The 17,713-nt window shown below is 36.3% G+C and overlaps 1 protein-coding gene across 1 annotated transcript; it reads right to left on the bottom strand.

Moving 5' to 3' along the window:
* Nucleotides 1–4,151: 4,151 nt before the first annotated feature.
* LOC109069406 (opsin-5-like) lies at nt 4,152–14,311 on the bottom strand. The gene is made up of 4 exons (XM_019086045.2): nt 13,915–14,311; nt 8,320–8,613; nt 6,319–6,644; nt 4,152–5,793 (listed from the first exon to the last, which is right to left on the bottom strand). The coding sequence occupies exons 1-4, from the start codon at nt 13,982–13,984 to the stop codon at nt 5,374–5,376; spliced, it is 1,110 nt and encodes a 369-aa protein (XP_018941590.2). The 5' UTR covers nt 13,985–14,311; the 3' UTR covers nt 4,152–5,373.
* Nucleotides 14,312–17,713: the final 3,402 nt, after the last annotated feature.

Consider the following 17,713-nt stretch of genomic DNA (forward strand, 5'->3'; position numbering starts at 1 on the left):
TCCTCATTTGCTATTTCAACTCGTAATTTCACAATCTTTTCTTATCAGAGTGAGCGGGCTCATCTGCTTCCTGTGACCGCCTTTTGCCTGATTTTATTATGTTAATGTTTTGTGATGCACTCGTAAACCCTGCTTCGAGTATAACAATGTTCATGTGAAGGATTCTCAGTTAAAGGATTAATTCCCCCAAAAAATGAAAATCTGCTAAAAATGTATTAAGTCACAGGCCTTCCAAAAAATTAAGGAATTCATCACTTGCTCACCAATTAACTGATGGACTGGAGTGTGGATTACTTGTGGATTATTGTGATGTTTTTATCAGCTGATAGGACTCTCATTCTGATGGCACCCATTCACTGCAGAGCATCCATTGATGAGCAAGTGATATAATGAATGATCCAATGAAGAAACAAACTCATCTACATCCTGGATGGACTGAGGGTGAGTAAATCTTCAGAAAATTTTAATTTTTGGGTGAACTATTCCTTTAAAAAAACAAGTGACTTTATGCTGGTAAGTTCACTAATTTCTTTTTTGAAAGGAAGTTCACACTTTGGTGTCCATCATCCTAACCGAGAGCAAATCTCAGCAGGCACTTCACAAGTTCCTCGTGATAATGACAACCTGCCAGCATGTTTAGCCCCCATGTGCGTCCCCTTCAAAAAAAACATGCCTCTAACTTGATTTTTCCAAACAAGAGCAAAAGAAGTAAGACAGGAAATATGATTCAGTCTGACGTTTTGTTCATGTCTCATGAGCTGTGAGCTTTGCCGAAGCCGCCAGGATAGTCACTCCTGCTGTGGGCCTGTTTATGTTGTTGACAGGTTTATGCAACAGTTTAAAAATATTTTCAAATGTTTTCATCTTTTCAGTTTGTGAACATGTAATATGTGGATGAAATGTTCCCTGTCTGACATTAGAATAACATTCAGCAAATGTTTTTGTGCCTTTTTCATAGTGTGTTTGTGTATAAACCTTATTTTTAGATTGTAATTTTATTTTTAGACTTGTTTTTTTTTTTTTTAGAATTCATTACCTTATATAAAATTGCATAAATATGAGATTTTCATTTCTAAATGTTGCACAAATGTAACCGTTTTGTTTGTTATTCATACAGAACAGATTGCTTTCAGTCAATTATGAATATACAGTGGGTATTGAAACGAATTATCCCCTTTAAAATAATCACATTTTGTTGCATTGCAGCCTGAAATGAACACGCACAGTTTTTGTTTTATCAAGCTGTATTTACTATAACATCCAAGTGAAATTTAAAAAACCAAAATGTCAGAAAAAAAAACCCATAGCACTTTGATATTTAATTGTCAAACCTTAAGGTTGTAAAGCCAACCCAGTGTTAAAATTCATCTTCAAGAAAACCGCAGTTCTAAGAATCAAGCCTTTGAAAGGCTTTCAGAGGGGATTATGAGTGCTTTCAGGACCGGCCATTAGTCGAGTCCCCAATGGTGAGTCATTTTAGCTGAATAAACCTGTTATCTGTGGAAGAGTGATGGCTTGAGGTGAGCACATGTGAGTGAGGGTCATCTTCACCGGCGTAAGCTCTGATTGTCATGGTAATGCACAGATCATGGGGTGATGGATGCTGCGGCAGAGATTAATCATTCAAATTATCCATGCAGATCTTATTGAAAGTTTCAACTTACAGTATGGGGCGGGGTAATGAGATATTGGTTTGATGCAGTTCTTTATTATAGGTTACTACTCTTTTGTAAGATGTGACGTACAGTGAGGGAAGTGTTGACCTTAATATTTCCATGTAAATCTACATTAATTTTTTCAGTGGACGTCATAATGCTTAATGGCATGTTGCTTCATTAACATTTATTTATTTATTTTTATTTTTTTGAGCATGTGTCATTGTTTGACAGTTCCCAGCATCCCTGTGTCCATATGATACACATTTAGAACCAAGAAAAGGTGAAAAGTGTTTATATATATGTGCCACATTGAGATCCCCGTGTCACTGGGGCTCTAAAAATCAAGATACCAAAAGAAAAGTTTGTTAAAACCCAGAATCTAAAAAGATATTGAGGTATCTTTAATACTTCCTGAGTTACAGTCACACAAACTTTGGAAAAATAATATTTTTGGCTCTCAGACAGGTTATGTTCTCTGGAATTGTTATGGAAACAAGATACATTTCTAGTTTCAACATTATTTGCTGTGACCCTCATTTGTTTTTTTCACCATTGAAAATGTGTACAGTTTAACAGTTTACTCGTGGAGGCAGACTGAAATCCCCATATCTCTGGAAATGAACCATAGAGGACCTTAAAAATAAAGATACCATTCACTTATAGACCTACCAATCTCTGTAAAAAAATAAAATCATGATGCTGCCATCATTTTTCCAACTTGTAATCTGGCTCCAAATTGCTGGTGAAAATTTAATTAAATTGTAATTATTTGACAAAATAGTGGATTAATCAGTAAATATTAATCTATTACATTTAATATTTTTCTTCATTCATGTATTTATTTCACAATTGGGAAAAAAAAGATCTGGGGACCTTTGTTTGAGATGACCAATATGTGTGTGTGTGTGTGTGTGTGTATGTGTGTGTGTCAATGTGGTGTGATGTGTTACATCAGTGTGTGTGTACATCATACAACATTAGGAAGATGAGAATTAGTGGTGTGAACTCTGTCGTGGCATTGCACAGACAGATCCAGGTCACTGAAGTGAAATTTTTTTTCATTCATGGTACTTGGAGTGTAGCTATAGACAAAGGAGAAAGGAAGCAATACATATATAAACATATTATTTATATATTTATTGTACAAAACTAATCGGAAACTTTGAGGACTATTCAGAATATATTACATTTCCCCTTGACATCATTAGCTTTGGACATCCATTTTCTCTGATGCCAATGCAGTGAGCCAGCATCAGACACTTCAATCTGAAACACTCAGGATTTTTGCAGTAGGAACAGAAGGGGAGAGCATGCTGTTTTTATTCTGGTTGTATAAGGTTTTTGCAATTTATTAACCACATGCTAAGAGAGAACCAACTGGTGAGACTGTTATACCTGTATATCTCAAATTCCTGCTTTGTCATGTAAACACAAACTGGTCACACAAGATTGAGACCTAAACAAAACCAGGACAAAGCAAAGTTTGCCCACCTCTTTCTTTGTTAAGCTTTAGATCTTGATTTCGATTTTATTTTGATAATATAATGCAAAATGATTGTACCCTGCTGCTTGGTTTTGAATGTGAAGTACTTTCTAGCCATGAAAATATCAGAAATCCAGCATTAGGTCGGATCTGTGGTGCAGTGGTGAGTGCATGAGCGTACACACCCAATTTTCTATTTAAATTAAGAAAAAAATAATAATGTAAATAATAATAAAAATAAAAACAAGCATTAAAAGCTGGTTTGCTTGCAATATGTTATAATGACACAGATTTTCTTACCTGTATCACCAGCACTAGCCAAAAATACTTCTAAATAATATCTGTTTATAGCTTAATATCCCCAGAGCAATATCTGCATTTGTTCACACGGTAAAATGTAATGAGCCTGGATCATGTGCAAACTTAAATGCTTCAAAACAAACCAAAAAAAAAAAAAAAGTTATTTGTCATTAGTGAAGAAAAAAAAAAAAACCTTTTGTAACACAGTTTAGGGGGTTCTATTACTTTCCATCCTGTAAGTCTTCTATACAGTCCTAACAAAAACAGTTCATTATATTGTTTATTTTTTCTACATGAAGTAACATCATCTTTGGCATGAAAACAGCACAACATTGGTAATGTTTGATATTTTGTGATATTGCTGATTAATAGCAGTTTTGTTCATTCAACAACTTCTTTCAATATACCTATAGAACATATATATATATATATATATTGTCACTCATAAGCTTTGCGCTTAAAGTTTTTATACTGTCTTCTTGCTGTCGAAAAGTGGCTAAATTCAAGCTGTTTTCTCTGTAAGCTCTGTTTTGAGGAATTCTAATAGAAGTCTGTCTTGTAAATTTCACAAGGTTCCACCGAACACAAACAGTATCAATCTCTGGTCACTTCATCTGTGGCTGAAATCCAGTCTAAATAAATCAGACAGCATTGCTCTTTTTTAAGTGCCAGTGATTGTTGTTATATCAGGAAAAACAACAGCAACAATATTCCATGATGTACTGTTTATTGGGAAAGGATTTGGTGAACATTTTTCAGTGCAGTGAGTATATTTACATAGAAAGACTTGATCTGATAGGACAAAGCGCTCCAACTGGGATGTTTCACTGCGTTTAACAACTGTATCGATTATACGTGTTCATCTCGAATCTGAGGCCATAAGGATTGAACCGTCTCAGATGAGTCCAATTTTCAGCTTTGCTGAACACCCGGTCGTCTAATGGTTTGATGGAGACCTGGAGAGGCCTACAAACCACAGTGTCTCGCACCCACTGTGAAATTTGTTGGAGGATCGGTAATGATCTGGGGGTGCTTCAGCAAGGCTGGAATGGGGCACATTCATCTTTTTGAAAGGTACATGAATCAAGCCATGTACAAGGTTGTCCTGGAAGAAAACTAGCTTTCTTCTGCTTGAGGATTGGATTTTCCAGCAGGACAATCAAGGTGTACATGGAGGACCACCAGATCGAGATCCTGTCATGGCCAGCCCAATCTCAAGACCTGAACCCCATCGAAAACCTCTGGAATGGGATCTAGAGGAAGATGGATGGTCACTAGCCATCAAATAAAGCCGAATGAACATGAATATGAAGTTGTTTTCTTTGCATTATTTGAGGTCTGTTATTTTGACCAGTTGTCATTTTCTGCAAATAAATGCACTAAATGACAAATTTTATTTGTAATTTGGGAGAAATGTTTTCAACAGTTCATAGAATAATACAAAAATGTCAATTTTACTCAAACACATACCTATGATAAAAATAGTAAAACCAGAGAATCTGATCATTTTGCAATGGTCTCATAATTTTTCTCCAGAGCTTTATTTTTATGTTCCTCCCCAGGTATTGTTCAGAATAAAAAGTTCTTTTCATAACAGGATATCATGTGCTTCACAGACAGACAGCGCCTGCAGGGTGAACCAGCGCAAACACTCTCATTAATGGTGGGAAACAACCTGTATATCCTACAACAAAGTTCTGCGCTAGTTGTGCTGTTGGAATTGGTGTATTGATTTGACACACTGCGGTAACACTGATCTATAGATATTATATGTAATATATATAATCTATATAAAGATATCAGGGAGCGGAAAGCAAGTCTGTAGTAAATTAATTAGTAAAAATGTACAATAAAACTAGTAAGTACAAACACAACAGTACTGTACAATTACTATATATATTTAACCAGTCAAAAATAGCTCATAAGTTTCCACTAATCAGTGTTCTGTACAGATTCACTCTTAAGAGTGTAAATCACAGATCCTACTGATTCGGTCAGTTGAGTCTCATTCTCCCTGTTGTTCTCGATTGTTTGTTCCTCTGCTCCAGATTTGGACTTGTTCATGTCACACACCAGGTAGATTGTATTCTCCGGGCTGTTTCTGGCATCAGAAGTACAGCAGATGTTGGATCTCCCACAGAGGCGGCCCAACTGGTTGACTTCTTGTTTAAAGGCCTTGCTAAAGATATAATAGATGAACGGGTTGTATACAGTGGACGACTTGGCAAACAGACAAGGTAGCATGCTGACTTCAGGAGGGATTGAGTCACTGGGCCGGTAGACGGACCACAGGCTGATGATGCCATACGGTGCCCAGCAGCCAACAAACCCAATGCTGATCAACACAGCTATCTGCAAAAGCAAAGAATAACAAGCTCAGATCTGTTTTGGGCAGATGATTTTTGGTGTACGTTCTATACACATGTAAAACTACAAATATGCAGCTTTTTGATTCACAAGATGTTAACTGATGGACTGGAGTGGTGTGGATTACTTGAGGATAATTGTGATGTTTTTATCAGCTGTTTGGACTCTCATTCTGACGGCACCCATTCACTGCAAAGGATCCAATGGTGAGCAAGTGATCTAATGCTAAATTTATTCATTCTCAAATGACAGAATTTAGATTTTTCAGTGAGCTATATTCCTTAGTCCAGGTTGGTCAGTAGGGATTCTTGTCTTTATGTGCAATTTTTATTTAAAATGTAAATATATTTTTACTAGGTGAATAAATATTTAAAGAAGTGGTTACCACTGTAACCAAACCATAACTAGTTAAAATAACTCTGATAACTGCATCTGCATCAGTATTGCTGTTTTGTACACATCTTGTGTGAGTTATTGAGGATAAAAGCATCAACTAGAAAGAAAACTCACCACCATGAGCCGCCGCTGCATCTTTATCATGTTAGGTATGCGGTTGCTGTCGTCCATAGACTTGTAGGTGATGTATAGTTTCACAGCGATAGCAGAGTAGCACGAGATGATGATGATGGCTGGGAGGATGAGGTTCATGAGGAAGATGGTGATGACAAAAGACTGGCTATGTTCCTTCATGTCCCTCCAGGCCAAAGTACAAGACAGGCCAAAGGACTCCGGGCCATATTTTCCCCAGCCAATCAAAGGAAAAAGAGCCCAGAGCAGTGCGTACAGCCAAGTGGTCGCCACAAGGATCTTTGCGTTCCTTTTGCTGATTTTCTCTTCTGTGGACAGAAACAGTTAAAGGTAAGAAAAGGGGATTTAAATGCAAAAGCAGGTTTTTACAATTTGTTTTGCATTTTATTGCCTTTGCTTAAGAATAATTAAAAAATGATCTGGTTTTATATGACAATTTGTGTCCCTCTTTCTTATTTAAAAAGGAGTAAATGAATGAACCCATTTGGGTTGGCTGAGGCTACGGTGTTAAACAATGTAAATAATTAAATTATTTTTTCTAATTTTATTCAAATGTATATTTTACCAAAGTATTTAAAAAGTAAGGCCATGAGTAATTTAACAATAATTTTTGTGATGAGTATATTTTTTTTATTTGATTACATTTGGTCAGATGATCCACATTGAATTTTCTTATAAAAAATGTTTTCTATGATTCAGTATTTCCCCATTTTTAATTTAATTTAATTACTTTTTTATAGATACTCTAGATAATTTTATTGTAGATGCTCTGACATTTACCTTTGTAAGGGAATAATTGCAAAACTTGGTTAAAGCTTAAAACTTACTTCCTCTGTAGCACAATATAGGTGGTCTTTTCCCAGAAAACCAGGGATTGTGTGCTTTTTCAGATTATAGATGCACAAACAAACATTTGGCACTAAATGAACACAAACATGACTAATAGATTGTTTCCTTTTATGAAAACATGAGTAGTGCTTGCTCATGCAGAATTAGCCACTGTGTTCCTAAAGTCCTCTGGTTGGTTGCTATGGCATTGCTATATGTTTTTTATGGGTTCTGGGTAGTTGTTTAACTTAACAGGCCTACTTAAAGGAATATTTTACCCAAAAATGAAAATTTGATGTTTATCTGCTTACCCCCAGGGCATCCAAGATGTAGGTGACAAATCAATGTATCGTCACAAGCCGCAGTGTTTAATTTGGTTTTGTTTGTGTTCGTTTTTGGACTCCCAAAGCTGTGATTCCCATCCACTTTCATTATATGACTGACAGACTACAAAGGTTTGAATTCAAAATCTTTGTTTGTGTTCTAATGAAGGAACAAAGTCACCTACATCTTGGATGCCCTGGAGCATTTCTATGTTTATTTACGCTTTGATTTGAAAGAAAACAGCACATTAGTGTGGCACGGCTGACACAGAAGAGTGTCCTGTGATTTACACAGCCTGCGTTCAGCTCATATTCTCCAAAATGGCGCTACGGTGACGCGGAGAGACACAGGGGAGACAAATTGTTGAATAAAGTCGTTATTTTTGTTTTCTTTGCCTACAAAAAGTATTCTCATCGCTTCATAATGTTACGGTTGAACCACTGATGGCAGATGAACTATTCTGACAATGCTTTTCATACTTTTCTGGACCTTGACAGTGTAATTTACTTGGCAGTCTATGGGACAGTCACAAGCCTCCTGGTTTTCATCCAAAATATCTTAAATTGTGTTCCAAAGATGAAGGAAGCTTTTACGGGTTTGGAACGACATGAGGTTAAGTGATTAATGACATTTTTAATTTTGGGGTGGAGTATCCCTTTAACTACTACTATTCTGAAACACACATCATTGTAATTCTAAACAGATTATTAATATGGTAAGAAAAGGCAGTTCCATGTTATCTCCGGAGCGCTGAGGTTGTACCACTCATTAGAAATCCATGCAGGAGTCAGAATAGAAATAGGTCCAAGGATAAAGCCCAGAGGAACTCACTGGGTGACTGGAGCGTTAAAGACACGATGAAGCGAACAATAGCCATAATTGTTAGGGTCATAATGCTAGCTGCTCCAAAGAAAAATCCCATCAGGCCGTAGTACACACAGGTGATGTCTCCCCCTATCCAATGGTGGTTCCACGCTGAGGCTACAGCCAGCGGGTACATGGTGACAGCGGCTCCCATATCTGTCACAGCGAGATTCACACTCAGAAGCTCAGGGGGCTTCATGTGGTTCGACCGCTTGTATGCCATCACAAGAACCATCAAATTCCCCACAATTGAAAGAATTGCTGCATGTGAAAGATAAAAAAGAAGACATACAAAGAATTAGGTGTGTATTCCTGTGATGGTAACACTGAATTTTCAGCATCATTACTCTAATCTTCAGTGTCACATGATCCTCCAGAAATCGTTTTAAGATGCTAATTAGGTGCTTAAGAAACATTATTATTAATGTTGAAAACTGTTGTGCTGCTTAAAAAGTTTATGGAAGCTGATGCATTTTACGTTATTTTTTATTTATTTATTTGTTTATTTTGTATTGATGAATTTTTTTTCAGGGTTCTTAGAAAGTTAAGAAGACCAGGATTTTTTTTACAGAGTAAAAGTTTTAATTTCTTAAAAAAAAAAAAAAAAAAAAAAAAAAAAAAAAAACCTAATTACTGACCCTGAACTTTTGAATGATAATGTATTTGTAGCAATTACCCATTCCGTTTTGTATAACTAAATAATTATATTTGTAATTCTCGATTCTGATTAGTCAGCATCTGCACTGTGTGCTCAAATATTTTGTGCAAGCATTTTCCAGTGTAGTAGTCATGTCTTATCATCTCATTATTCTCACATATTTTTGTTTTTTTAAATTGACTTTAATCCATGTATTAACTAAAATTGAATTTAAAATGTGATACTGTGTTTTGATTTTGTGATATTGACTGTCTGACACTATCCTTCTATAGAAAATTAAAGCTGTATAATATCTTTACATTAATTTTATTTAGATTTTTAAATGTTTATATGAATGTATATTGTCCATTGCATGCATTTGGCAGATGCTTTTATCCAAAGTGACATGCATTGCATTCAAGGTTAATTTTTTTCAATCCATATTGCGTGTTTTTGGCATTATTAATCTCCTTTTAATCTGCAGATTGTATTATATAGTGTTTTGTTTGGAGCAAATGTTTGGATCAAATCCCAAAGTCAAATTCTTCCAGTAGTCTTAACCCCATCTTCAAACAGTCTCTGCTGTCCTTTCTTTGTGTCTCTGCCTCACTTTTATCTCAGTAGCCTGTCATCTTGCCTCCTCCTTAACCTTCTAGTTTTGCCCTTCAGCGATGTGCTGTTTCACACAGAGCTGTTGAGATGCTTCTTCACCAAATGACAATAGTCCATTCATAACCAAACTGGAGCTTTAGACTGCATTTTAGCAGTGTATAATAGCTGTGAGACTTACATTTATTGTATGCATTAAGCAGACACTTTATATGAACAACTTATATTGCATTTAAGACATATATACAGTATTTTAAGGTTACTAGCAACACAACAGTTGAAGCTATAACAGGGTGACCAAACGTGCTATTTTCCCAGGACACGTCCTGGCCAGGATTTCTATATTGCCTAAAATATCCACATTTTGGCTTTGTTTGCGCTGGGCAGATCAATTGTTGTATGACAAAGTACCGTGAGAGCTCTAGAGAGAAGACGACTTATTGTGCTTTTGAATCACTCTCACGGTACTTTGATGTCATACACCGATTGGTATGCTCAGTGCTGCTTCAAGTTAAACACTAATATGTACACGTATTTGCATCATTTTGACCAATTTCCATCCAATTTCTCACGCACAATGATTGGTTGATTACGTACAATGTCTGCATGTTATTGATCAAATGATCATTATCTTCATTAAGTATGAAAACAAGAAACCAAAGCCAAAACCTGGATATTTTAGGCAATATAGAAATCCTGGCCAGGACGTGTCCTGGGAAAATGGCACGTTTGGTCGCTATAAGGACAAATTAGAATATGTTTTACACAACAATCAATCAAGATCTAATGGAGTGAATGTCACATAACTTGTCAGGAACATATTTCACACCAAAAATAAAAGAAAATAATTTATATTAAGCTTAAAGAAACGAATAGCCTATTGGAATTTTAATCATTAATAATTTTTTAATTATACTTTTTTTGGGGCATTTCCTCACTGATTCTCATTAGGGAAGTCATGGCCTAATGGTTAGAGAGTCGGACTCCCAATCGAAGGGTTGTGAGTTAGAGTCTCAGGCCAGCAGGAATTGTGGGTGGGGGGAGTGCATGTACAGTTCTCTCTCCACCTTCAATACCATGTCTGAGGTGCCCTTGAGCAAGGCATCGAACCCCCAACTGCTCCCCGGGCACCGCAGCATAAAATGGCTGCCCACTGCTCCGGGTGTGTGTTCACAGTGTGTGTGTGTGTTCACTGCTCTGTGTGTGTGCACTTCGGATGGGTTAAATGCAGAGCACGAATTCTGAGTATGGGTCACCATACTTGGCTGAATGTCACATCACTTAAGATTACTGTAATGTAATAAAAATCTAATTTTCATTGCTGACTACACACCTTGCACAATCTCATGAGAAATTTCCAGTCGTAAGCAAGTTTTAGGTTGGTTTCAATTCCAAACCCATATACTGTATCATCTTACATGACTAAATGAAAGAGACACTATTTTAAGTTGTTGAATGTTACATTATACTAGCATTATCAGGTTTGATCTGTGCTGCACTGCAAATCCTTCATCCAGGTTGTCTGCTGGATATGTGGATTACATTTAATACAAGCCATCTGTAGTCTTATGATTGAAAGCATTACAAGTGAATCTATACCATCTCCCTGCAGCAGGAAACAGAGGCATTTGTCTCTAAATGAAACAATACCTATATCTGCTCTTCTAAAATTAATAACATCTCACTGTGCAAGGAATAAACAGTCTATAGGGAACAGAGGTCCTTCATTCTGCAGAGCCTTATGATTTGTGTATAAATCATAATCTATCAGCTTTAACCATTAACCTTAGCTTCTAAATAGGTTCAATGCTCCTCCTGCCAACTGCATCAAAGGTTTATCAAGCACTTGCAGTTTGGAGTGGAACGTATTGAGGAGAATAAATGTCTCCAGTTGCAAAGACCATTTCTCAAAGCAACTAAATGAAAAGCTACATCAGTATGAATACTTTAAAGAGGGATTTCTATGTATATTCCATGTCTCACTGTGCCATTTACAACACGATTCTATAAAGTAAAATTGGACTCTGAAGCATAGAAAATTAGAAAAGACTTGAGTGGCACATGCTATCTGTTCTGGTGACCTGGAGGTCTCAAAGGATATGCTTTGTCTTTCAGAAGAGAATGTCAACAGTGGTTGTGCAAAGATAATAGAGACCCAGTTTCAGTCTCTTCATCCTTGGAGTAATAATGATTACTCTATCCTCAGACAAACATGATTTTCTCTTGCCTCTGGCACAACTGCATGTTTCACAGTTAAACCTATCTACTGATCAGCTAAAATAAGCCTGGTCTCTTTACAACTTTATATACTCATATTACTGTACCTTGAAATCCATGACACAACTCTCAAATTTTCAATATAAATACTAAATGGGTGATTGAAATGAATGAATACTGTTGATGAAAAAGAATGGGAGAGAATGAGAGGATGCCTACATTTATTCAACACTGTCATCCCGTGCAAAATGATCAGAACACTCCAAAAGACTGGGCCCCTACACATCGTCCACCATCACTCTGAGCACAGGTACACCACAGGGGTATGTGCTCAGTCCAATCCTGTTCTCCCTCTTCACCCACAACTCTGTTTCTGCATCTGACACTAACACCATAGTAAAGTTTGCGGATGACACAACTTTAGTGGGGCTGATCATGGACAATTAGTCTATAGAGCGGAGATACAGAACCTATAGGACTGGTGTTTGAGGAATAACCTGTCTGTGAGTACTGGGAAGACCAAGGAGCTCATCACTGACTTCAGGAGATCCCAGAATCAAAATTATGCTTCGGTCTTCATCAGTGGAGAGAGGGTAGAGAGGGTTCCCAGCATCCATTTTCTAGGGGTTCAGATCACAGAGGACCTTTCCTGGACCACTAAACACTGCAAGTATTTCCTGAGAACAATGAAAAAAGCCAGACTACCACAAGAACTGCTGGCAACCTTTTAGCCCTGCTCTACAGAGAGCATCAAAACTGTATCTTAGCGTGGTATCTCAGCTGCACTGGAGCAGACAGGAGAGTGCTTCAGCGTGTTTTCTCCAGCGCACAAAGGATCATTGGGACTCAACTCCCAGTGCTGGAGGACATATACAGAACACGGTGTCTTAGGAAGGCAACTAACATCTGTAAAGGACTTCATACATCCAAGCCATCACCTCTTTGAACTGCTGCCATCTGGCAGGCGTCATAAAGCCATTTATGCTCGCACAACCAGATTTAATAGTTTTTTCCCCAGAGCTGTGAATGCTCTCAATCAAACCTGAACTCACAATATCCACACTATCTGCCAACGTATACTGTTTACATACAGTCCAGTATACATAACAGTGAACACTGCTGACAATTCATGAACATATGTGCAATACTGTAGTAGTTAGAAGGCACTGCCTCTTGCACTTCCCACTTTAAAATAGTACATTGCTGCTACAGTACCATTTATACTGCTCACTATGTATATACTGTTCACAACTTTTCTATGTGCAATATTATTTATAGTATAGGGGAGACCAGGGCAAGGTGATCTGGCATATTTTTTACCAAAAAAAAAAAAAAAAAAAAAGGAGCAAATGACCAACGATTACTGCCCAGAACAAAGAAAGTTCACTGAACACACCATATATAGTGGAGAATGTTGTCACAAAGGAAACTACCATTAAAATATAAACAGTAAGACACCTTGATTCTCAGATCCTTTATATAAATGCTAAAAGAGTAAATGAAATGAATGATGGGGAGAATAAGAGAATGCAGATATTTATCAGTTTGAACACCCAGAAATTTCAAGTTCAAGTTCAAAGGTAACACACAAAAATATGACGTGATTGTTCTGGACAATATACATTTCATTTAATAAATTGCATAAACTTGGATTAGTGCTTAAAATAAATGTGACAACTTGGCTCAAATTGACATTAAGGAAGGAATACCCTGATAAATCCACCTTCATGATGTATTTGACTTTTAATTGAACGTATAGGCCTATAGGCCTATGTGATTTTTGTTTTCTGTTTGTTTTCTTGTATACCTAAAAAGTATGATATAGGAGGTTTACACTGTTAAAATTGGTAACCTGCAATTGTTACCTTAATAACTATTTCTACCTGTTTTTTGTTAGTTTAAATTAATGTATAGGTCGGTTCAATGATGATAAGATTTTTTTTCTTAAAAAATGCCTTTTTTTTAGATCTTACCCTTTTTTCAGTGTAGTTTGGATGAGAGTTTCAATAGCCCATTTGGAAAAAGACAAACTCACCATTACGCGCTAGAATCGGTAAGGGAAAAAAAGTTCCAAAAGAGATCTAGTAACTCAATCTTACCAATGAGCAGCAGGAACACACCAACTACATAATCCACAGCGGGTGATAGTTTAGAGGAATAAATATCCATGATCACAAGTGAGATCTTCAGCAGGACAAGAAGTTGTTAATTCCCCGAAATAAACGCGCTCGACATGGATCGTTGCGATTCGGAAAAAAGTTACCGATAATATACGCGCCGCGAAATTCCGCTGGAAAAAGAAGCTACAGCTGATCCACACCGCTGTCAGGTGTCAGAAACATCTGACGTCCAAGAGAGATAAAGAACGCGATTAAATGAAGTCCGCACCTCAATAACAAACCGACAGGGTGAAGCTGTGCCGCTGTCTTTGCTCAATAACGAGTAAAACAGAAGAACTCCCTATTAGAGATACTGGTGCGCGCTGGACGCCCTCAATCCAGCGTCTAATAGAACATCACTACAAGAGTCCGCTTCAGAGAAGTCATCAGCAGGAGGGGCTTTATGATGACTTCAGTCCGGCTATGGATGGATAGATAGATAGATAGATAGATAGATAGATAGATAGATAGATAGATAGATAGATAGATAGTTAGAATGACAATAGTATGTATATACTGAGAGAGTATGAGAGATATAGCATTACTTTCTCACCAATGGATCCTCCGTAGTGAATGGGTGTCAGAATGAGAGTTAGAAACATTTTAATGATTTTTTTATTTTTTTATTACAAACACAAAGCTTTTTGCTTCACAAGACATTAACTGATGGACTGGAGTTGTGTGGGTTACTTGTGAATTATTGTCACTGTACAACAGCCATAAATTGCAATCATGCAAACCTCACAAAACATGCTTGATTACACAAACAGAAAACACTGAAAGAAACAAGTATAGTTGATTCTTCTGCACAAATCAAATCAAATCAAATCAAATCAAATCAAATCAAATCAAATCAAATCAAATCAAATCAGCAAGCTTCAGATATCACAGTTATTTTTTGTTTTTGTTTTTTGCCAAGAGTAGAATTTCCTAACCTTAATTAATTTGAATGAAACAATCTGGGAGTATCATCCTTAAGTAATAATAATAATAATTTACTATACTGCATTATGAAGTCTGGAGCCATTTTCAAGTAAAGGGCATCTCTTTGATTTCTCTGAATGAAGGTTTAAGTGCTCATTACACTTAAATCCATCTGGAAATGTAAAAGCTGTGAGATTCAGATATCTAAGAGGTTCTGCACATATGGTTTGTGTGCACAGCAGGAATGAGACAAATGCTCTGAGGAAATTCATAATTAAAGCTGTGTTTTTCATCTGAAATCTCACATTTATTTCTTCAGTTGGTTCTTGTGCAGCATAGAAACAGTTCACTCAAAAATGAAAAATTGCTGAAAAAGTACTCACCCTGAGGCCATCAAAGATATAGATGAGTTTGTTTGTTCATTGGAACAGATTTGGAGAGATTTAGCATTACATCACTTGCTCAACAATGGATCCTCTGCAGTGAATGGGTGTCGTCACATTTCTGATTTCTCTACCTGTCGTAGGATGTGTTTCAACCTTTCTTTGTTCTCACATATGCAGTCCTATTCCTCGTTTGCATATGATTTTTGTTTTGTCCTTTCATATAACACATTTGCGTAACTCAATACCTTTGGATTATTCATAACTCTTATCTCTAAATTCATTTGTAACTTACGACAGTATCTATACTAATTAACTGGATTTACCATCTTACAGCTGGTATTGTGCAAGTATGCAGTATATTTTTGTTTATGTGTGTGCAGTTCTTTCTTTCTTTTTCTTTCTTTCTTTCTTTCTTTCTTTCTTTTGTTCTTTCTTAAAAAAAAACACTTTTTTGAAACACTAATTATGAGCCTTCAGAAAACTACAAAATAGAAAATAGTTTTGGTCATATGTTGAATTCCATATGTCATTTTAATCAGTTTTATAGTGTGTTCTTCTAAATGCATTTATTGATTACATTTAAGAATTTACATGAAAGGGGGTGCATACATTAATAAAGTTTAGAAAAGTCGCCCCTAAAGACCTTATGTAGCTCTGCCCCCTTTCAGCACTGTGTATTCACGGGCAACAAACTTATGAACCACTCTGTTTAAAAACATCCCGGTCTACTGACATTTGTTATGACATCGGCTTTGAATGTTACAATGCTCATGATAACTTCCATTAACTCTACAATAAGTAAATCCACTTCAGTTAATTACTCTTCAACAGTGATACTACAGAGCTACCACAAAAACTGAAGTTCAAAGTCAGAAATCTAAAGATGGCTGCACATTTGTTTCTCTGACACATAAGGTCTATAAAGATAAAAAATAAATATATAATAATAAATGCCCCTGCAAATCAGTTTAAATTGGATAGTTTGTAACGTAGTATGGAAAAAATACTATGGAAGTTAATGGCCACCGTTAACCAGTTTGGTTACCAACACAAAAAAAAATATCTTTTGAGCTCAGCAGAAGAAAGAAACTCATGCAGGTTTGGAACCACTTGAGAGTGAGTAAATGATGAAAGAATTGTCATTTTTGGGTGAGCTATCCATTTAAAGGGGCAAATGTCATAATGGGAAAGTGAGATTCTGTCACTGCTTATAGGTTTGGGATTATTTTTCAATTTTTATCAGGCTTCACGATGTAATAGAAATGAATACCCTAGACTATATTGGACTAATCACTTAATATGTTAGTTTGCTTGCAAATGTGGTTTGAGTAATCAGATCATGTGAAAAGCGCTGAAATCACCCAGTGGCTAGACAGTGTCTTTCCTTGTGATTAAGATCTCTGGGAAAATCTTTTCAGATCATGGATCTGCCACCCTTCCCTCTATGAAAGTGATTTAAAGCTCTGAAAGTTTCAAAGGGCTCAGTTTAATGTTATTAGTGTTATGGCCAATGCAAATTGGCTTTACTGTATGTATCACTTCACTTCAATGTGGATGGGAAGATGTGCTGTAATTGTTACACTTAAGATAAATGGCCCAATCAATGGCTGATGTGGGTTGAGGTTTTTAGACACAGTTATTTCTGCAATTCAGTTTGATGACGCTAGTGATGACACTAGTGTCAGGGTCAGATGCTAGTGCTTCTCTGATGATAGTAAAGATGGGAATGGAAAACTTCCAGATTACTACTCCCTTCACTGAAGTCGCTACCTGATTGCCTAATCCTAAACTCACACCTACTCCTAAAGCTACCAATACTAGGGGGTAATAATCTGGCAGGGGTGCAAAATTTGGCACAACACTGGGGTGTGTTTCCTATGTTTACTGGTCAGCACTCTTCACTTTGATCTGCTCCCTCATTCTAAAAGACTTTCCTGCTGACAACTCAGAAATCCTTGTAGTGGTCATTTATATATGATTCTTTTCTATACCCACTGTATATGTATACACACTCACAGTATGTTAATGTCCAAAAATTAAGATAAATAATTTAAATAAGTAAATATTTAAGTAAATATTATAAATATATCATATTTACTTATATATATATAAGTAAACATAAGTAAATATATATTTACTGTGTGAAAATAAATAAAAATATATCAATAAATATTTAAATGATTCATGTTACTGCACTCTTTTAGATTTTAAAATTATTTTATATTTAATCTTTTTCATAAATATTTGTGATTGTGTGAGACGAGGTAAAAACAATAACATCTATACATAAAAGGCATTTGCAGAGTAGCACAAATAATGAAATGTTTAAATGTTTTCAAGTTGTATTAATGTGCTGATAAAAAGTGATCACAGCTGAAGGAAACTCCAAAAAAGAAAACAATGTGGCTTTATTAGGTTTCGAAGAATTC

This window comes from Cyprinus carpio, chromosome A20 (genome assembly GCF_018340385.1).
Source record: "Cyprinus carpio isolate SPL01 chromosome A20, ASM1834038v1, whole genome shotgun sequence".
In the NCBI taxonomy this organism is placed as follows: Eukaryota; Metazoa; Chordata; class Actinopteri; order Cypriniformes; family Cyprinidae; genus Cyprinus; species Cyprinus carpio.

Bases quoted from the DNA above. Each gene is read 5' to 3' on its own strand.
- LOC109069406 (XM_019086045.2), bottom strand. From the start codon at position 13,984: ATGGATATTTATTCCTCTAAACTATCACCCGCTGTGGATTATGTAGTT. The intron at 8,614-13,914 runs GTAAGATTGAGT...TTTCACATGCAG, and splicing joins TGTGTTCCTGCTGCTCATTG to CAATTCTTTCAATTGTGGGG. The intron at 5,794-6,318 runs GTGAGTTTTCTT...TTGCTTTTGCAG, and splicing joins TGCAGCGGCGGCTCATGGTG to ATAGCTGTGTTGATCAGCAT.